The sequence below is a fragment of the Chrysochloris asiatica genome, unplaced genomic scaffold, assembly GCF_000296735.1.
Source record: "Chrysochloris asiatica unplaced genomic scaffold, ChrAsi1.0 scaffold00257, whole genome shotgun sequence".
In the NCBI taxonomy this organism is placed as follows: Eukaryota; Metazoa; Chordata; class Mammalia; order Afrosoricida; family Chrysochloridae; genus Chrysochloris; species Chrysochloris asiatica.
The window spans coordinates 2,712,009-2,734,804 of NW_006408775.1; the positions used below are offsets into that span (position 1 = coordinate 2,712,009).

At 41.0% G+C, this 22,796-nt stretch overlaps 1 protein-coding gene and 1 non-coding gene across 2 annotated transcripts; both read left to right on the plus strand.

The window, feature by feature from the left end:
* Window positions 1-10,920: 10,920 nt before the first annotated feature.
* Window positions 10,921-11,859, plus strand: LOC102819586 (olfactory receptor 1F1-like). The gene has a single exon (XM_006873900.1). It carries the CDS (start codon window positions 10,921-10,923, stop codon window positions 11,857-11,859), a length of 939 nt encoding a protein of 312 aa, XP_006873962.1.
* Window positions 11,860-15,627: 3,768 nt separating this feature from the next.
* Window positions 15,628-15,700, plus strand: TRNAK-CUU. Its single transcript has one exon. It is a non-coding gene; the product is annotated as a tRNA-Lys (tRNA).
* Window positions 15,701-22,796: the final 7,096 nt, after the last annotated feature.

The following is a 22,796-nucleotide window of genomic DNA, read 5'->3' on the forward strand; positions in this document are numbered from 1 at the left end:
TATTTTCAGTAATCTCATATGGATGCGAAAGCTGGACAGTGAATAAGGAGGATCGTAGAAGAATTGATGCCTTTGAGTTGTGGTGTTAGAGGAGAATACTAAAAGTGCCATGGACTGCCAAAAGAACCAATAGATCTGATTTGGAAGAAGTGCAGCCAGAGTGCTCCTTGGAGGCCAGGATAGCTAAGCTCTGTCTCTCATACTTTGGACAAATTGTCAGGAGGGAACAGTTGCTGGAGAAGGATGTCATGCTGGGTAAGATGGAGGGTCAGAGAAAAAGAGGAAGACCCCCAATGGGATGGATCAGCCAGGTGGTATCATTGATGGCGTCAACTGTGGCAGCGATGGTGGGGTTGGCCCAGGATTGGACATTGTTTCATTTTGCTGTGCATGGGGTTGCCATGAGTTGGTTCTGACTCGATGGCACCTGACAACAACAACAACAAGTTTATGAATTTTATCTATTCGTTAGGGATTATGGCTTAAAGTAAGAGACTTATTTCTTTTTAGTAAGGGAATATTTTATTTATTTAAAATTTTTATTGTGAAGGTTTATAGAACAGATCATTAGTTTTACATTCAGTAAATCATATACGTTGCTTCATTACACTGATTACAACTACCTCCATGTACCCTCAGTTAACAGTAGTGGTGTGCCACTAACTTGGCTCCAACTCATTGGCAACCCTGTGTAAAGATTCTGAGGATATATATCTGTATGGGAACAGAAAGTCTTGTCTTTTTCCCATAAAGCAACAGATTTGAATTATTGACCTTTTGGTTAGAAGCCCACACTGTATGTTGTCCACTATGCTACCAGGACTTCTTATTGGTTAACAGTATTTGCCTTTATTCACTTAGACTATTGCATTCTTCCTTGTGTCTCCCACACATTTCCTCTGCTAACTGTCCTCTTGTATACTGCTTGCCCTGTCACCCATACCAACGTGTGTCTACCTTCTAGCCCTTGAATAATTTTCCTTCTACTTACTCCCTACCTATCATTGTTTTATTATTATTATTACAAAAATCTTTTCTTAACTTCTTAGAACATTGGTCTCAACAATATTTGTCTTTTTGTCATTGACTAATTTCACTCAGTATAATGGCCTCCATTTCATCCATGTTGTGAGATGTTTCCCAGATTCATCATTATTTAACAGTGTGTAGGATTCCATTATGTGCATGTATCAAAGTTTGTTGAACTATTCTTCTGCTGATGGACATTTAGGCTGTCACCATCTTTTTGCTGGGCTCTAGGTAGCCCACATATCAAAGGAGCCACCTATTCTGCTCTCTTTGTCTCCTGATTGGTGCATTTAATACATTTACATTTAGTGTAATTCTCAGTAGGTGTGAATTGATTGTGTTCTTTTTCTTTTTTTGTAGTGCTGCTGGTTTCTTCATATCACATAATTTTGTGTACTGAATTCATTTTTTTTGTGGGCTTTCTTTCATTTTCATTCATGTTGTGTTAATATTTACAGATTCTTTTTTCATTTTGATGTGCAGGTGCATTGATTTTCAGGGTAAATTATATGGCTACTCTATATTTTATTAAATACTTTCCCTAATTAAAACAGTTTGTTTTATCTTGAAATTACTTGATTTCTTGCCATTTGGGAGTTCTGTATCCTGTTGGGCAGGAAAGAGAAAACCACTCTCTCTCACACATAAGAAAACATAACAGAATTAACAATTAAGAAACCAATAGTGAAAAGGGGAAAGAGAAATAAAAACAGACAGAAACCAGAAAAAATAATATGATAAATATAAATACAAAAGAGGGATAGGGAAATAGAGCTATAGAAGAGAAAAATAAGAGAAAATAAAAGGAAATTAAAAAAAGCACTTAATAGCTAAAAAGAGAAAAGAGGGATAGGAAAGTGGAGCTATAGAAGAGAAGTATAAGTGAGAAAATAAGAGGAAAAATTTAAAAAAGATACTGTGAAAAACAGGGAAAGGGAAGCTGAAAAGAGAAAATAGAGAATAATTAAAAAGGGAATAAAAAAAGAAGGGAAATGAGAAACAGAAGAAAAGAAGGAAAAACAAAGGTAGAGATAGAAAGGATAAAATTCAGGGGAATGGAAAGAGAAATAGAAGGAAGAGAAAGAGAAAACAAACAAAAACAATGAAACAAACAAACAAAAACAACAAAAAAAATCTGAAACCAAACTAAACAAAAAACAGTGCAGCTATTGGACTAGGAGATAAGAAAATTCTGAGAAGGCTTCTGAAAGTCAAGGAGCTCAGGAGGTGAGCATGGAAGGGATGTGCCAGCAGAGAGTTCCTGGCCTGAGATGGAGTTCCCATCAGCCTCAGAGTCCAGGTCACTCAATCCAGAAGTAGTTCATGGAGGCCCTTGAAGGAACTGGTTTCAATGTTTGTTAAGACCATGGACAGCTCAGGGTTGGGTGGCTGGTTAAATGCTGGTGTGGTGGTTCTGCAGCTTCTGTAGGTCTGGAGCCTTGCCTGCCTGAATCCAGGCACCACAGTGGTGAACCAAAGTGGCATATCCTGCCCCCGCCTCACACTGAAATGGTTCCCAACCACTTGGCTCCAAACTCACGGGAGCAGGGTCTGCATTGAGGGAGAATGAAGGTGGGAGCTGGCCATACCTCTGGTCACCATGGAAGCAGGGGAATAAAGAAGAAATCACAGCTTTCACATTGCCTGTGTGAATTGGCTCTGCCAGGCCACTTTCTGTTGCCAAAGCTGCTCACAAGAGTTCCAGATGGTTTTGATGCATCTGGCCAGCTGTTCACCAGCCAGTCTCCCTCCCTTACCATCCCAGCTCAGCTTCTCCCAGCAAACACTCAGTCCACTTCTCTAAACTTTCCTTTGAAGTTCAGGGTTCCAGGGTTTTCATCTGTGTCTGTTTCATTGAGTCTCTTTGTTGTAGGGGGTCTGTGTAGTGTGTCTGCCCAGTCTGCCATCTTGCTGGAAGTCCTTGATTATAGTTTTCTTACGTTTGTGGTGGTAGTGTGTCATGGAATTGATTCTGACTCATAGTGACCCTGTATAGAGTAACTGAGGCTGTAAATCTTTACAGAGTAGAAAGCCTCATTTTTCTCTTATTGAGTGGCTCAAAGATTAGAACTGCTGACCTTGTGGTAAGCAACCCAATGCATAACCCACTATGTTACCAGGGCTCCATTATAGTTTTCATATACATTCATTTAAATTCTATTTTGCAGATGTAGCTATTTCCTTGTCCTATTGTTGCTATGCCAAGAATATCACATGAAAGTGGTTTTTACAAACAAGTTTATTTTCTTCCAGGTTGGTAGGCAAAAAGTCTGAATTCAGGACACCAGCTCTAGAGCAAGGCTTTCTCTCTCTGTCATCTCTGGGGAAAGAATGCCTTCATTTCCTGTAGACCTGGCTTCCCTTGATTCCTTGGCAATCTATACCTGGCATGTATCTTCACCTCCATTTGTGCTCGCTGGTCTGTGCCAATCAGCTCTTTTTATATATCTAAAGTGAGTAGATTTAAAACACATCCTTCCTGATGTGCCATCATTAACAAGGAAATCCCTATTCCCAAATGGTAATCTAACCATAGGTATAGAGTCAGGATTCACAACACACAGGTTTGAGAGACACAATTAAACCCATAACACCTATATCTTGGGTGGTGGGTGTAGAAAACTGATTGATGTCAAATTGACCGAAAACAACCCCAAGACTTCTGGTAAGATGGCAGTCTAGGTGAACACACTACATGGATCTTCTATAACAAAGATACAAGAGATCAAACGAAACAGAAAAAGATGCCAACCCTGGAATCCTGTACTTAAGAGGAGAGGTTGGAGAAGTGAACTGAGTGCTTGCTGGAAGGGAAGCTGAGCAGGGACAGTGAGTGGTGAACAGTCGGCCATCTTGAACTTTTGTGAGCAGCTTTGGCACAGAAGGTGGCCTGGCAGAGCAGATTCCTTCTTTTCCTCACACTTCCCTGGTGACAAGAGATGTGGCCAGCTCCTAGTCTTATCCACCTCCAGTGCAGACAGTGCTCTCCAGGAGTTTCGAGTCATGTGGTTGTGAGCCACAGCAGTGTGAGGTGGGGGCTGACTGTGCCCCTTTGCTGTCTGGACTCAGGCAGCTCAGCTCCACCTACAGAATGCTCAGAGCCACCAGACCAGCCTTAGCCTAGCAGAAACCCTCAGGACCAGCCACTCTGCCTCTACTTGCCCAGTGGTCCTAACAGATACTGGAAACAGCTTCACCAAGGGCATCCACAAACTATTTCTGGATCGAGTGCCCTGAACATAGATAACACCTAGGCTCATAGGAATTCCATCTACGTTCAGAACTCTACTGCTCTATTCCTCCAGCACCCACCTCCTGAGCTCCTTGGCTGGCAAGAGCACACCTTTTTCTCCTTTCTGGGTCCAACAGTTGCACTGTTTTTTGTTTGTTTTTTCGGTTGCACTGTTTTTATTTTTATTTTTTGGCTTTTTCCTTTCATTATTTTTTTGTTTTGTTTTGTTTCTGTGTGTTTATTTTCTTCTCCTGTTTACATTTCCTTGATTTATCTATTCCAACTCTCCTTTTGTTTTCTGTCTTTCTTTTGTTTCTCATTTCTCCTCTTTTTGTTTTTCCTTTTGATCTTCCTTTACTATTCTCTCTCTCTTTTCATCATCTTCTCACTCCCTTGTTTTTCTAAGTGTTTTTTTTTAAGTTTTAAATTTCCTCCTTTCATTTTCTCTCTTATTTTTCTCTTTTATAGCTCCATTTCTTGTTCCTCTTTTCTCTTTATTGTTATTACATTTTTTTTTTTTTTTTTTCTGGCTGTTGCCTGTATTTTTTTCTCTTTTCAGTATTGGTGATTATATTATGGTATCTATCCTGTTTAGAGTTCATTCAGCTTCTTGCATGCTTATCTTCACATCATTCATTATGTTAGGTAAATTTTCTTCTAACAACTCTTCCACATTTTAAAATATGTTTTTCATAATCTCTTCCTGTCTTAGAATTCTTGGGCTTTCTTCAGAGTTTTTTCATTCCCTTTTCAGACCTTTCTTCTAACATACTAGCATTGAGAAATATATCTTCAAGCTCACTAATTAGGGCTTCCACTGTTTCAAATCTACTCCTTTGTCTTTTCAATATATTGTCCATTTCTGAATTTTATTATTAATTTTCTGGATTTCTAAATGCATCTTTTGTATTGTTTCAGAATTTGCATTTATTTTGTGTTTTTGTTTTTATAGTGTTTTCCTAAATTCTTCTAAAGTTTTTTTCTGTGTTCTCCTTACTTTCCTGGGTCTTTCTGTCAATTCTTTGAAAGTATGTAAGTATCATTCTTTTGAATTCTTTTTCAGTTAGCTCCATTACATTTTCTTCCTCAGGAATGCTTTCTGGATTTGCATCTTGGTCAGTTGTTGCAACCATACTTTCTTTTTTCTTTGTGTGAGCTAAAATGTTGTGTTCTCATATTTGTATTTAATTGATTATTGTATGTTGATGAGCTTACTAAGTGATTCCTGTGGGTATAGTTAGAGAATGGAAGTGTGTGTACTATTCTTCCTTTACCGTTTGTAAACCTGTTTAGGTTGTGTTTGCTGTTGCCTATCATTGATCAGGTGGTATAGGAGCTAGCATTGCCTATTGTCCAGTGTATACAGCTTCAGAGGACATGGTTAGGGGTGGGCTGTATAGACATGGCTGCTGTCTCCTTTCAGGTGGGAAAGAAGAGCGCTTCCTCCCCTCCCACATACCAGAAAGCAAAACAGAACAAATAAGCAAGTTATCAACAATGAAAAGACAAAATATCAAAGGAGAAAAAACAAATAAAAATAGGCATCAAACAAAAAAGAATGTAACAACTAAAAAGAGAAAGAGGGTCAAGAAAATGGAGTTATAGAAGAGAAAAATAAGAGAGAAAATAAAAGGAAGGAAACATAAAAAAAACCAGGGAGAGGGAAGATGAAAAGAGAAAGAGAGTAGTAAAGAAAGATCAAAAGGAAAAAAAGCAGTAGAGGATAAATGAGAACAGAAGAAAAGAGAATTAGAAGGAGGACAAATAATGAACAAAAATAATGAAACAACAAAAGGAAAACTCAAATCCAAAAACAAAAGCAAAAGAACAGTTTAGCTGTTGGGTCTGTAGTGATGAAAACTCTGGGTGCTCCTGCAAGCCAAGGATCTCACTAGGAGGGTGTGGCAGACATATGTGACTGTGGAGTTCCTGGCTCTGTATGGTGTTCCTATTCATGGAGGCTGTTGATGGAGTAATGTCTGTTAGAATAGCCAGGGACAGGGTAACTGGTTAAATGCTTGTCTGGTGGCTCTGAGGGCTCTGTATGTCTGGAGCTGAGCCTGTCTGAATCCAGGCACCAAAACAGAGCACCAAAGCTACACAGCCAGCCCCACCTCTCAGTGGCATGGTTCCCAACCACTTGGTTCTGAACTCCCAGAGAACAAGGTCTGGGCTGGAGATGGTGATGGTGGGAGCTCACCACACCTCTGGTCATCTGGAATCACAGTTTTCCCATCACCTGTGTGAATCTTGTCTGCCAGTCTACCTTCTGTTCCCAAAAGTGCTCACAAAAGTTCAAGATGATCATGCCGTGTATGGCTGGTCACTCATGAGTTAATTTCCCTCTCTTGTTCCTGTTCAGCTTCCCCTACCAGCAAACACTCAATCCACTCCTTTAACCTTTCCTCTGAAGTTCAGTGTCTCAGGATTTTTAACTGTGTCTGTTTCATTTGACCTCTCATATCTTTGTAGAGGTTCCCTGTAGTGTGTCTGCAAAATCTGTCATCTTACTGGAAGTCCTCCAAAATTTGCATAACAACTTGGTCTTGGGAATTTACCATGTTGATAAGTGAGGAGTGTGTATATTGTGGAGAAATATGAGGAACCTCCAAAAGTTCATTGAAAAATTCCATTATCTTTTAATTTCATTTTCTGTGAACTTTTTTTTTTTTTAAATGTTTTATTGTAAATTATGTGATAGTTTACATGGGAGAACAACATTCATCCTATCATATATTGTTTCATTGCCATGGTTACAATCCCCTCCATGCCTCATCAACTAACCAAAGGGTATACACTGCAAGCCTGCACCCTGGTCATCAGCACACAGCCCCTCTCCCTCTCTGGGTCTAAAGTCCCCATCCGCTCCTTCTCTCCATGTCATTGTCTCTGCCTCCATCTCAGGCATCACTGCTTCTTTGGATAGGGTCCACTCTCCACTCTTCTCCCTTGATGGTCCCAGGGACCTCTGCTCCTAGACTGGAAAGTTAATCACTCCCCTCCTTGCTACAAAACGTCTACCTTTACATTTCCAATCCTCACAGTCTTTTCTGTGAACTTTTTGGTGCCCTTCATTTTGTTCTTTTATGTTCTTTTGTTCTTTTTGTTGTGAATTGAGTGAAAAGTTTACAGAGCAGATCATCAATTTTACATTCAACTAATTATCTACTTTGCTTTGTTATAATGATTGCAATCCTCTCCATGTACCAACAGCTAACAGTATTTACTTGTATTCACTTTAACTCTTGCATGCCCCTCCCACCCCCCCCCCCCCCCGTGTCTCCCATTACCTTCATGTTTCCTCTGCTAACTTCCCTCTTGTATGTTGCCTGCTCTGTCACCCATGTTAACTTGTATCTACACTCTAGCCCGTGAATAATTTCCCCTCCCCACTACCCCTATAACCATCATAGATATTTTCTTTTATCAAGAACCCAACTTTAAAAACAAACAAACAAACAAAAACTTCTGACAACTTTGGTGTCATACATTATCTTTTTGTGGCTGATTAATTTCATTCAGCATAATGTCTTTCAGGGTAATCTGTGTTTTGAGGTGTTTTGCAGATTTGTCATTGTTCTTCAGCGTAGTTGTGTAGTATTCCATTGGGTGTATGTACCAAAGTTTGTTTAACCATTCTTCAGCTGATGGGCTGTCTCCATCTTTTTGATATGTCTTTTGTTGTCAACATATACATATTTTAAATGTTTTATTGTGAATTGAGTGAAAGTTTACAGGGCAGATCATCAGCTTTACATTCAACAAATCACACACTTTGTTGCATTACAATGATTATAATCCCTTCCAAGTACCATCAGTTAACAGTATTTCTCTCTAGTCATTTTAACTCTTTTTTTTTTTTTTAAACACTCAGGCATGTATAGTAATTTAAACCACCAAAGGGCACATTCTGCAAGCCTACCTCCTGGCCACCAGCTCTCAGTTCCCCTAATTCCATGAATTTAAAGTCCTCAGCTGCTCCCTCTCTCCATGTCCCCATCTCTGCCTCCATCTTTGGTGTCGCTGCTTCTCTGGATAGGGTCCCGCATTCAGCTTGTGCTCTTCTCCCTTGATGGTCCTAGGGTCCTCTGTTTCTGGACTGTAAGATTAACTACTCCTCTGTTCTTGTTACAAAACTTCTACCTTTACAGTTGTGACAGACGTAATTAGTCATCACAATTACTCACAATTGAATCATAAGGGTCTTATCCCCATCTCTTTTCACCAGACCCATCTAGACGAGATGAAAACTATTAATTGTCAACATATCAAAGGATTCTGTTTTCTTAACCATGCTCTTTTCTCTGTCTCTCAACTGGTGCATTTAATTCATTTACATTCCGAGTATTGATAAGTGTAAATTGATTGCCGTCATTTTGCTGTGTGTTTTTTGTGGTGCTGTTGGTTTCTTTGTTCCACATGATTTTCTGTGCTGAGTTCATCTTGCTTGTGGTTTTTCTTTTCATTTCTCTTGTGTGAATGGTTACCAAATCTTTTTATTTTGATGTGAAGGTATGTTAATTTTCTTTGTGGTTATCCTGCTATTTATTAAATTTTTCCCCATGTTTAAAACAGTATGTTTTATCTTGAAATGTACTTGACTTATCTGGAAGTTTTGTATCTACACTTTTCCCTCTTTTTGTTTTGTAGTTGACTTCATTTAGATTGTCTCCATCATTTTGACGTGTCTTTTGTAGTTAACATACTGAAGTCTCCTGTTTTCTTATTCATACTCCTCTCTCTGTCTCTTGACTGGTATGTTTCATCCATTTGCATTCAAAATAATTATCAATAGGTGTGAATTGATTGCTATCATTTGGATGCCCTTGAGACAACTCCCATTTCAGACTATCCTTTATCCCAAATGGTTTTATGGGCCAAGTCCTGCTTTGTAATATATCCCCTATATTTACACCTATACCATGTGTAAAATAGAGAAGTCAGGTATCATCAGTCACCTCTAAATGTGATCACACATCAGAACGCAAGGGTTACCCAGAAATTACAGGCATGCCCTAGTTCTGAATATAGGAAGTGAGAAGAAAAAGGGTTTAATAACTGAATTTCCACATCCATGGACAAGAACCAGCAGAGCAAGATGATGAGGCTCTAAGTCCTAGGGAATTTTGTTTGGGATTTGTTTCCTCCACCAAGGTGGCTCCATGTCTAATATCTTCCAGTTGTGACCCAAATGTTACATCCAAACCTTAGGTAATCTTTATTCTCATTGTTTGGTCCAGAGGGGCCAAAAACTAGGTGGGACCATTATTTTCTTCTTGTCTCTAATGAGGCTCTCAGGGAATCTGGGGCCAGTGGCCATGGAGACTCCCGTAAATGCCTGCTCTGTGATTTCCCAAACATCCTTCCTGCATCTAGGGTTGAGTACTTGGGCTCTGGCTCCTCATTCATGCATACTTAGCCTGCAAACCCCAGTGATGAATCCTTTTTCTTCTGAGTAATAACCTCTTCCCAGGTCTAATAAGGGAAATGAGCCTTATGAGGTGACAGTGAGAGTTGCAGTTCTGTCCAGGTAAGAGTCAGACCTGTGGAGACTTCACTGGGAACTGCTTGTTAGGGTGGAAGCCTCATAGAGGGCTTCCTCATTAAGTCTTCAAAGTGAATCTATGGTTTTAAAATCTCCCCAAATGACGGCAACATGTCCTGCCTATTCATGAGTCCTTGAACTCTGGGCATTACTAATTGGCTGAGTTTCTTTCTTGTTTTAAATATGTGACTGTTCTTTAGACGAAAGTGTACACAACTCAATTTCCTAAGTGTTCCATGACATTGGTTGCATTCCTCACAATGTGTCAGCCCTCTCCCCCATTCCATCCTGGTTTCCCCAATTTCTTTCATTCTGGTTTTCCAACCTTTTCTGCCTCCTCACATTAGATTTTGGGCAAATTGGCTGTTTCTGTGTATATCTTTGGGACACTTCCATTTTAATTTTGCAAGTTGGACTTAGGGAGCTCAGTGGACACAGTCAAGAAGTCTCAAGACCTCTGTGAAGTTCTCTGTAAGCAGAACACCAGAAAGGAGCAAGAACAGTAGCAACATTATCATGATCACTTTGGAAGTAATGGGCTGCTCTAAGTCTCTGAGTATAGGTGTTAGGAATATTCACCATGTCCAGATGAAAGATGATGGAACAGATAAATTTCCTCTAAGGCAACATCACTGATGATACAGATGAAAGCAGCTGCCTATATTAAATACTGCATGTCAGTTTCTATAGTAACCATTATTCATATTGAGTAGCAGACAACACTACTCAATGCAAATCTTATGGTCTATATTAATAGTCTATGTTTATTGTGTGTTAAATATTTACTTAAAAATTCATGATCATTGTAGAAGGTTCAAACAATATAAAAGGATCCACAGATAAATCTGCTGTGAAAATCTTTCGAGTGTCTTTGTTGACGAGATACTAGGTAGGTATGCATAAGTACTTGTATTGATTTTATTAATGATGTAATAGAGGTGCAGAGAGGTCCAGTATCTGTCTGAAATCCCCAGGGAGCAAAATCCTAATGACTCACCTAAGTCACTCAGAGATCTCCCACGGTGATGTTTTCATCATCCCATCTCAACCATTCTTTTCCAGGTTTAAAAATTTATCCTGTCTTATCTACATCAGGACTCAGGTGTCCATGTCTATGAGTAAGGCAAACCAGTCGAGTGTCTCTGAGTTCCTCCTTCTGGGGCTCTCCAGGCAGCCCCAGCAGCAGCAGCTCCTCTTTGTGTTCTTCCTGATTATGTACCTGGCCACAGTCCTGGGAAACCTGCTCATCATCCTGGCCATCACTACAGACTCTCGCCTGCACACCCCCATGTACTACTTTCTGAGCAATCTGTCCTTTGTGGACGTCTGCTTCTCCTCCACCACTGTCCCCAAGATGCTGACCAATCACATACTTGGGAGTCAGTCCATCTCCTTCTCTGGGTGTCTCACCCAGATGTATTTTCTTTTCATGTTTGTGGACATGGACAATTTCCTCCTGGGTGTGATGGCGTATGATCGGTTTGTTGCTGTGTGTCACCCCTTACACTACACAACAAAGATGACCCCGAAGTTCTGTGGTCTGCTGGTTGCTGGGTCATGGGTCATTGCCAACCTGAATGTCCTATTGCATACCTTGCTGATGGCTCGACTTTCATTCTGTGCAGACAACAGAATCTCCCACTTCTTCTGTGATATATCTCCTCTCCTGAAGCTCTCCTGCTCTGACACACACCTCAATGAGATGATGATTCTTACTGAAGGGGCCCTGATAATGATCACCCCATTTGTTTGCATTCTAATTTCCTACATCTGCATTACCTCTGCTATCCTTAGAATCCCATCCACAAAGGGAAAATGGAAAGCCTTCTCCACCTGTGGCTCCCACCTGGCTGTGGTTTCCCTCTTCTACGGTACCATCATTGCTGTGTATTTCAACCCTTCATCCTCCCACTCAGCTGAGAAAGACACCGCAGCTACTGTGTTGTACACGGTGGTGACCCCCATGCTGAACCCTTTCATTTACAGCCTGAGGAATAAGGACTTGAAAGGAGCGCTAAGAAAAGTGACTGGGAGAAAGAGACTTTCTACCTGATGAAAGTATCAAAGTTTTCTCTCATTCCCAAGCAGTCAGATTTCACCAATTGAGTATAAGGTAGCAATTATTTTGTTAAAGCTAGTCTGGAAGGAAACATATTGATAGTGGATCATTGAAAACTAATACTTGTGTATTGTTGTTGTTGTTGTGTTGTGTCAAGTCAGTTCTGATTCATAGTGACCTTGTGCAGGGTTTCCAAGAAGTGGCTGGTGGGGTTCGATCCTTGCCCCTGTGGTTAGCAGTCCAGTGCTTATCCTACAGGGCCACACCAGACTCTGCTTGTGTATCAGCTGACTGCAAATTGCTTGTAACCATATGCATATGTCAAGCAATGGTCTTCTTTTTGATTACTAGCATTATTTTACATCCCAAATTTTCCTTTTTAGGTGGCCTTTTTGGAAAGACTCATCCTAAAATATTTTGAATATTAGAATTAGTTGGAAAGTTTGCAAAATACTCTGGTATCCCCAGTACTGACCAAATGAATCGGAATACCTGGAGTTTGTCAGACACTGATCATTTAAGAACCTTCTCAGGGGATTCTAATGGACAGTCAGGATTGAGAATCACTGGTCTACCTCATACTCCTTTATATGTCCTCCATGAAGGTTAACCATAAAGGTTGGATCTCAAACACTCTCACAAATTAGTTTTGAGGTTCAGTCAAAAGAACGACAGGATGAAATGTGAGGACTCAAGTGGGTCATAACATTTCAGATGAGAAGCAGTGGCCCTGGTGGGCATAGTGGCTCATAGAACCAAGAGGCAAAGAAAATGTTATCATGGAAATCCTTCATGGTCGTCTGACTTGGCTGTTTGGCTTTGGAGGGTGTTTCCAACTTGGGACGTGTTTTTGATTTCAGGAAAATAAATTAATATTTGCTCTTTCCTCTGCCCACAAAATTTCGCATGCTTTCTTCTCAGGCTAGCAAGCCCTGTTCCACTCCACACCTTCAAGAACCAAGTCAAAGATCACCTTCTCCTCCATGAAACCTTCCTGACTCCCTCTCTGGGGGGGTCATGGTTCCATTTTTCTGTTGGTTGATTGCCAATTGTGTTATAAGTAGTTGCTTTTCACTTCTTCCACTTCATAAGTCTTTCTACAGATTATGAGAACCCAAATCACAAATCCAAGTGTTCACACCGTTCACTTTGGGTCTTTGGTAGCTTTCAGTGCTCTTAGAGCAAAGGCAATAACCAACTAAGGGTTAGAGACAAAAAAGCACGGATGGATGAATGCTGCCTTCATTTTAACTGAGAAGGAGTTTTAAATGATAGCATTTTAGTAATCCAAAGGTAAAACCTATACACTTTGTTGTTGTTAGGTGCCATCAAGTCGGTGCTGACTCCTAGCAACCTTATGCACAGCAGAATGAAACACTGCCTGATCCTGGGCCAACCTCACTACTATTGCCATGCTTGAGTCCATCGATACTGCCACTTGGCCAATCCATCTCTTTGGGGGCCTTCCTCTTTTTCTCTGACCCTCCACCTTACTAAACATGATATCCTTCTCCAGTGACTGGTCCCTCCTGACAATATGTCTGAAGTATGAGAGACGAAGTTTGGCCATCTAGGCCTCCAAGGAAAACTCTGGCTGCACTTCTTCCAAAATGATCTATTGGTTCTTTTGGCAGCCCACGGCACTTTCAATATTCTTCTCCAGTACTATAACTCAGAAACATCAATTCTTCTACAGTCTTCCTTATTCACTGTCCAGCTTTCATATGCATATGAAGTTATTGAAAATACCACGGCTTGGGTCAGGTGTACCTTAATCCTCAAGCTGACATCTTTGCTTTTTAACATTTTAAAAAGGTCTTCTGCAGCAGATTTGCCTAATGCAAAATGTCGTCTGATCTCCTGATTGCTGCTTCCATGAGTGTTGATAGTTTATCCAAGAAGAATGAAGTCATTGACAGCTTCAATCTTTTCTGTGTTGATAAGAATGTTGTTTATTGGTCCAGTGGTGAGGATTTTGTTTTCTTTACACTTTGGAAGGCTAAAAACTCATAAAGAATAAGATGAAAATAACCTGTAACCTTGCTACTTAAAATAACCATTTATGAATTTATTATGAATTTAGACATTTATGAATAGATATTTAAAAAGTTGGTTGCAGTCGTATCGTTCTATATTCTGATTTTTCTAGTTCTTTCCATGTCAGTAATGATCTTAGAAATGTGATTTTGAAGACTGTACGATATTTTATCACATGGATGTAACGTAACCTATCCACTCTCCAACTCTGAAAACTTGACGTGTCTTTACTGTACGTAACACTGCCATCCACATACTGGGGTGTCATTCTTTGTCTGCCTTCCTGATGATCGCCATAGGGACCCTGTGCATTTTACTTCTCTAGCTTGGATTAAAAATGAAGGGCAGCTTTGTTTCTTCAGTGAACCCCACCTGCCATTTCTAGCAGGGTCCAGTACTCTTGGTGTCCAAGCTCATGATCACTATGGGTCGGAACTGACTAGATGGTACAACCCCTTTGCCCAAAGATGTCAAGCAGTCCTTCTGGCTATCTCCCATCAGGTGGAGAGAGAATATTGAGGCTGGCTGGCATGATTTTGTGAATTGTGGGCACATGGTGTGGCTGTGTTTGTCTTGTTTGAGAGTCTGCAAGCCTGTTTGCTGAAGCATTGATACCCATGGCCCACATCTCCTTGGAGGCCACTCTCGGTCCACCTTTGTCTCCCAGATAACAGCCGCCTGGGCAGTATTTCCTTTATCCTTCATTAAAGACTGAAGCTGAGTTGTGGTGTCTGGGCCCATCAGGGTCTCCAGTGCCGCTGTGTGAAACCAGCTCTCCCCAGGAACAAGGTCGCTATGAGTTGGAACTGACTCCACGGCACATAACAACAACTTGTTAAGTGCCATCGAGTTGGTTCCGATCCATAACGTCCCTGTATAGGGTTTCCGAGGAGCAGCTGGTGAGCTCGAAGCACCGATCTTGCAGTTCAAACGGCTTTGCAGTCTGGCGCATTAACCCACATGCCACACTTTTAGCGGAGGATAGTTATTCCTCCCGCCCCCAAAACCGGAGTCCTGGTGTGGCGCTGTGGGTTAATGTACTAGACTGCAAAGGCCTTTGAATTGTAAGGTCAGCGGTTCAAGCTCACCAGCGGCTCCTCAGAAACTCTAATACAGGGTCGCTATGGGTCGGAATCGACTCGACGGCACTTAACAGCAACAACCCGGGAACCATCTTAGATTTTTTTTTTTTTTTAATCAAGAAAACTTTTTTTTTTTTTTAATTTAGGTGGGTCATGTTTTTCTAAAAAATTATCCGTTTCTTTTACCTTTTTTATTGTGAATTGAGGGAAGGTTTACAAAGAAGATCATCAGTTTTACATTTAACAAATCACACATTTGTTTCATCTCAATGATTACCATCCCCTCCATGCAACAAGCCCGAGCACCCTTCTTCCTTCAAACGGTTTCCATTTGAGCAAAGAGACGAGAAAGAGGAGGCCCCGGCTTCAGTGAGTTCGTTCGGTTCGTGGCCCTTCTGGGTTCCTTGAAGACGTGATGTGAAACAACACTCGTCAATAGAGCGGGAGGAGAAGGCAGGCTTCCCGCCTGGGTGGGACACAGGTGACCGACAGCTAGAAACACGCATCCGGAGCCAGACCAGGAGTGCAGACTGCCGGTGCGCGGGGCGGCAGGGACCGCAGGTAGATCGATGGACTGGAGGTGTCACTGAACGACCAATGGGTCGGGGAGGGATTCATCCCTTGAGCACAACATCTTTCAGGTACCCGGCTAGCTCAGTCGGTAGAGCATGAGACTCTTAATCTCAGGGTCGTGGGTTCGAGCCCCACGTTGGGCGGTGTGTTTTACCTGATTTAAGCAGGATGCCCTACTAAAGGGAGGTGGTGGAATTAAGTTAGCAAACTTTGGAAAGAAGAAATTGGAGTTCAAATATCTAGTTGTAATTGCGTTTGCTACCGCAGGGTTAGCAGTCCAGTGCTTATCCTACACCTCCACACCAGGATTCAAGTTGCATTTGTTGTTTTTAAAGTGCCATCGAGTTGATTAGAACCAGCGATGATTGTTGAAACACTGTTGGGAGACACAGTATTGAATTGAAATGAAATTGATTTCAAGGAGCTATTGACTGAGAACCTGAAGGTAGACAATTGGAACCTCTCTAGTGGCTCTGGGAAGTCCTGGTGTGGCGGGTAGGATAAGCACTGGACTGAAAGGTGGGTTTGAATCGCAAGGCCGGGGGGTGGGGTGGGGGTGGGGTGTCAAACTCAAGAGCACTTCCTGGACTCGATGACAGTTAACAAAGACCACCTGAGGGTAGCATGCTGTGGGTGTGACCTATTCCAAGAAAGGCGGGTCTCAGGGGTGGGCTCCTTACTTTGCGCAGAGCAGAGAGGATAGGCTTCTGCCCTATGCAACTGCCTACACTAGTCCTGCCGGTCTATCCACACCATCAAGGAAAAGCAACCAGATATAAAAGGTGATTTGACATGTTGGCCTAGGGGTATGAGCCTTGCTTAAGGGGCCAGGGTTTCTGAGTTCAAGTTTTGGTTGGACCACTTCCTTAGTACTTTTTTCTTCATTTCATAGACCTCAAGGAATGAAAAAGGATATATTTTAAAAAGTAAAGGCCTCAAATTGGTTCTAATCCTTCTATCTTTGTCCTTGGATCCCAGAGCTGGTGACAGGCAAGGGTGTCCACCACACTCTGGTCAAATCTTATCACCACCATGAAAGGACATGGCCAGCTAACAGCTGGGGGTTGCGTGGATGACTCAAGGCAGGTGTGGGCTTCCAAGCAAGCCCTAAGTGGGGCCAGACATTCTGAGTTCCAATCAATGAATTCAATTTCTTCCTTGGAACAACAGTTATCTGGCTTCCTACCTGTGGCTCCCATCTCCATCCACCCATCTTCTCATCCCTTCTTACCTTAGTCCTTAGGTATATGTTGCCCCTTTGATTGGCTATGATTGTTTGGCTGGTCCATTAGGCATAGTGAGCAGACCTTACTAGTATTGTTGCTCCCCTATAAACCTATCTACAGCTTGACTAAAAGCAGGCCACGAGGGTGAATTCCTTTCCAGACCTGAAGCGTGGTTGAGGGCCATAGTCTCAGGTTTCTCCAGTCTCTTTCTGACCAGTAAGTCCAGTCTTTTTTTTAAAAATAATTTTGGGTCAAGCTCATTCTTAATCACGTTCTGTCCACCTGAACAATTCCTCCTTTTAATGTTCTCATGGGAGCAGCTGCTACCTGCCCTAAAGGCTTAATGGATAATAAGACACTGGCCCCCTAGGCTAGGAATCATGGTTTTGAGTCTCACCTGGGATGATGTGTTTGAATTCATTCATGATGTATGACATCATTTTGGATTATATGTTGTTAAGTCCTGTCCTTTCTGACTCATAGCAACCTTACGTCCAAGTGAATGAAACTGACCAGCCTGCCCCATCACAATTGTCATGTTTCAGCCCGTGGTTGCAGCCCCTGGGTCCGTCCAGTTTATTAGAGTCGCTTTATCGCAGACTCTCAACTTTTACTAAGTGTGATGTTCTGTGTCAGAACTGGTCCCTTCTGACAACATGTCCAAAGTACGTGGGAGAAGTCTCCTCATCCTCACTTCTAAGGAGCATTCTGGCTGTGCTTCTCCAAGACAAGATATGTTTATTCTTCAGTTGGTATGTGGCACTTGGAATTACATAGACATTTAAATGACATTTAGCCTGAGGAAAAGGAGGCCAGTGGCACAGTGGCTAAGTGGTTGGCTACTAACTAAGAGGTCCACCATTTTCTTCATGGGAGAAAGATGTGGCCGTTTCCTTCAGTAAACATTGTTGTTGTTGTTGAGTGCCATCAATTCGGTTCAACTCATAGCGACCCTGTATAGGATTTCCAAGGAGTGGCTAGTAAGTTTGAACCACTGACCTTGTAGTTCAAACTGACCTTGCAATCCAGTGCTTTACCCTCAGCACCACACCAGGACTCTTTTGTGAAGGTCACACTCTTGGAAGCTCTAAGATGCATTTCTACTTTGTCCTATTGGGTGGACATGAGTCAGAGCTGACGTGAGGGCAATGGCAATGGGTAGTATGAGGGGGGAAAATGCCAATGTTAAAGCAAACAGAATATGACAGAGGGGAAATATTTGTAATATAAAAATACTCAGATGAATCAAAAATTATCTGCACTTTGACTGTAGAAGTTATTTTAATCAACTTTTAGAAAAGACAAATACATAATTTTTCAACCAAATCTCCTTACTTTTCAGTGTACTCTGTCCATCTGTCATTAAGTTTTCATATTCCCATATTAAAAAATGTTTTAGACTGAGCTCTGAGCCAGGAATGCACCACTGCTTTCTCTACTTCATCAGAGGTGAATCTTGGTCCTCGAAGAACTGCTTTCAGGGACCAAACAGAATGACTACTGCCTGGTTCTGCACCATCCTCACAACTGTTGTCATGTTTGGACCCATTGCTTGTTTGTTTTTTGTCTGCTTTTCTACCTTATCAGAAAAGTAATAACTGTTGATTTTCAAGAAATTGGAAAATAGAAAAATTGGAGAAAAACACTTATCTATTGTTTTGGCCACATTTTGGATCTCGTGGACTTGGTTTCATTTTCTTCAGCTTCGGTCTGTATTTGCATAGGACCACTTGATGGTCTGTTCCACAGTCTGCCCCTGGCCTTGTTTTGGCTGATGATATGGATGGAGCTTTTCTACCTTCTCTTTCCACAGATGTAGTCAGTTTGAAATCTGTGTATTCCATCTGGTGAGGTCAATGTGTATAATCATCTCTTATGCTGTCTAAAGAAGGTGTTTGAAATGAACAAATCATTGGTTTTGCAGAATTCTATCATGAGATCTTCAGCATCATTCCTATCACCAAGGTCATATTTTCCAATTACTGATCTTTTCTCTTTGTTCCCAACCTTTGCATTCTAGTCACCAGTAAAGAGCAATACATCTTGATTGCATATTTGATCAATTTCAGAATGAAGAAGTTGGTAGACTTTTTCTATTTCATCCTCACTGGCTTTAGTGGTTGGTGCATAAATCTGAATAATAGTGGTATGAACTGGGCTTCCCTGTAGACGCATGGATATTATCCTATCACAGACAGCTTTGTACCTCATGACTGATCTGGATATGTTCTTTTTGACGATGAATGCAATACCATTCCTCTTCAGTTTGTCATTCCTGGCATTGTAAACCATGTGGTTGTCAGATAGACTGAAGACCAGAAGAGTTGTGGAATGACATCAGGAACATCATACATGAAGAAAGCAAAAAGTCATTGAGAAGACAAGAAAGAAGGAAAAGATCAAAATGGATGTCAGAAGAGACACTGAAACTTGCTCTGTAGCGTAGAGATGCTAAAGCAAATGGAAGAAACAAGGAGGTCCAAGAGCTGAACAGAAAATTTCAAAGGTCAGCTAGAGAAGACAAAGTCAAATATTACAATGTAATGTGCAAAGATCTGGAGTCAGAAAGCCAAAAAGGAAGAACACGCTCAGCATTTCTCAAGTTGGGGAAACTGAAGACAAAATTCAAGCCTTGACTTTCATTATTGAAGCATTCTCTGGGCAAATTATTGAATGATACAGAAAGCGTCAAAAGAAGATGGGAGGAATACACAGAGTCACTGTACCAAAAGGAAATGGTTAATGTTTAACCATTTCAAAAGGTAGCATATGGTCAAGAGCCAGTGATACTGAAGGAAGAAGTCCAAGATGCATTGAAGGAATTGGCAAAGAACAAGGCACCAGGAATTGATGGAATAAAAATAGAAATCTTTCAAGAAAGTGAGGTGGCACTGGAGGCACTCACTCATCTATGCCAAGAAATTTGGAAGACAACTATCTAGCCAACTGATTGGAAGAGATCTGTATTTGTGGGCATTCCAAAGAGAGGTGACACAGCACAATGCGGATATCATTGAACAATATCTTTCATATCCCATGTGAGTAGAGTTTTACTAAAGGTAATACAGAAATGGCTGCAACCATACATTGACATAGAACTTTCAGAGGGTCAAGCTAAATTCTGAAGAGGATGTGGAATGAGGGATATCATTGCTGATGTAAGATGGATCTTGGCTGAAAGCAGAGAATACCAGAAAGATGTTTACCTATGCTTTATTGACTATGCAAAGGCTTTTGATTGTGTGGCTCATTTCAAGCTATGGACAACATTGCAAAGTATGAGTATTCCGAACACTTAATTGTGCTCATGAGGAATCTGTACATGGACCAAGATGCAGTTGTTTGAATAGAACATGGGAACACTGAGTGGTTTAAAATTAAGAAAGGTGTGCGACAGGGTTGTATTCTTTCACCATACTTATTCAACCTGTATGCTGAGCAAATAATCTGAGAAGCTGGGTTCTATGAAGAAAAACGTGGCATCAGGATTGGAGGAAGACTGATTAACAAACTGCAATATGCAGATGATACAACCTTGCTTGCTGAAAGTGAAGAGGACTTAAAATACTTACTGATGAAGATCAAAGACCACAGCCTTTGGTATGGGTTGCATACCAAAGAGACAGAAGAACTGAATAGAAAATTTCCAAGGGCAACTCGAGAAGACAAAGTCAAATATTGTAACAAAATGTACAAAAACTTGGAAATAGAAAACCAAAAGGGAAGAATTTGCTCAGCATTTCTCAAGTTGATAGAACTGAAGAAAAAAAAATGCAAGTCTCGACTTACAATATTGAAGTGTTCTATGCATCAAGGAAGGAGCTCTGGTAGCGTAGTGGTTACGAATCGGGCTGCGAACCTTAAGGTCAGCGGTTCGAAACTACCAGCTGCTCCGCGGGAGAAAGATGAGGCTTTCTACTCCCGTAAGGATTTACACCCTCGGAAACCCTGTACAGGGTCGCTATGGGTCGGAACCGACTCGACGGCACTTAACAACAACAACAACAATGCATCAAGGACCACAGCCTTCTGTATGGGTTGCACCTGAATGTAAAGAAAACAAAAATCCTCACCACTGGACCAATAAATAATGTCCATATTAATGGAGAAAAGATTGAAGTTGTGAAAGACTTCATTTGTCAAAAACATCATGAGTGTTGATCAACCATCAACACTCATGAAAGCAACAGTCAAAAAATCAATTGACGCATTTCACTGGACAAATCTGCTGCACAAAACCTCTTTTAAATGTTCAAGAGGAAAGATGTCAGTTTGAGGACTAAGGTGAGCCTGACCCAAGCCATGGTATTTTCAATAACCTCATATGCATGCGAAAGTTGGACAGTGAATAAGGACGACCATGGAATAATTGATGCATTTGAGTTATGGTGTTGGAGAAGACTATTAAAAGTACCATGGACTGCCAAAAGAATAAACAAATCTGTGTTGGAAGAAGTATATTCAAAATGCTCCTTAGAAGCCAGGCTGACCACACTTCATACTTCAGACATATTATACTTCAGACATATTATCAGGAGTGACTAGTCCCTGGAGAAGTCATCATGCTTAATACAGTGGAAGATTGGAGGAAAAGAGGAAGACCTCCAATGAGATGGATTGGCACAGTGGCATCAGCAAAGGACTCAAGTACAGAAATGACTGTGAAGTTGGCCCAGGACTTGGCAGTGTTTTGTTCTGTTGTACATAGGGTTGGTATTGACTTGATGGCATCTAACAACAACAACAAAGTCTATACTGGGAGTTTTGGTAGTATAGTGGATTCTGAGGTAGGTTGCTAACCACAATGTCAGTAGTTCAAATCTACCAGCTCCACCATGGGAGAAAGAGGAGGTTTTCTGTTCCCATAAAGATTTATAGCATTGGATACAAGGTCACTATGAATTAGAATCAACTCAGTGGCACACAACTGCCACCGCCACCACCACCAGTCTATAATGCCTTTTTTTTTGTAGTCTTTATTGTGAATTGAGTGATTACTTTACATGGGTAAACATCAGTTTTACACTCATCGTTGCATTGCAATGATAACAATCTCCTCTGTGCATCATCATTGGACAGTTTTTGCTTCTATTACCTCTGTTTTTTTTTTTTTTTTTGCGGGGGTGGTGTTGGGAGGATGTACCCAAAAACATTCAGGAATATATAATCATTGACCTGTTTTTGTTTTTTATTGTGGTGAATTTTAAATAACTAACGTTTTCCATTTTAACCATTTTTAATGTACCATTCAGTGACATTAATTCAGCATGTTATGAGAGCTATTGTCTTATTTTAATTTTCTTTTTAAACTTTTTATTATGAATTGAGTGAAGTTTAACAAACAAGATCATCAGCTTCACTTTCAACCAATCATAAGTTTTATTTCATCTCAATGATTACAATCCCCTCCCTGCAACAATAGCTATCCTGCTTCCTCCCTGTGGCTTCCTTTTTCATCTTAATTTTCACAAATGAACAAAGCAAAAACATTTGATATACATATACAAAACAAAACAAAAAATATATATTCACTTAAATGTCCAAAAGGCACATCTTGTAAGCCAGCCTCCTGCCTGCAGGCACACAGCCTTTCTCAGTCCATGGATTTAGAGCCTGCAGCTGCTCTGTCTCTCCAGGCCATCACCCCTGCCTCCATCTCTGCTGTCAGTGCTTTTCTAGGTAGGATCTCACACTCCACTCATCCTCTTCTTTCTTGATGGTTCTGGGATCCTCTGTTTCTGAAATAAAAGATTAACTACTCCCCCCTTTTAGTTATACATCTTCTACAATTACAGTTGTGACAATTGCAGTTAATCCTACTAACAACTTCTCATAATTGCATCATAAAATCTTGTCAGTATCATCCACCATCATCCCCTACCCCCTTTTACCTAGATCCATCTGGGAAAGAGGAAGACTATTCATTGGGGATTCTGTCTTACCTCCCTCGTTCGGAAACTCAGCACACTCATGATATTTTGTAAGCCAGCCATTTTGTGCCTTTATTGTCCCC

Excerpts from the sequence above, each read along its gene's own strand:
- LOC102819586 (XM_006873900.1), top strand. The coding sequence starts at position 10,921 with ATGAGTAAGGCAAACCAGTCGAGTGTCTCTGAGTTCCTCCTTCTGGGG.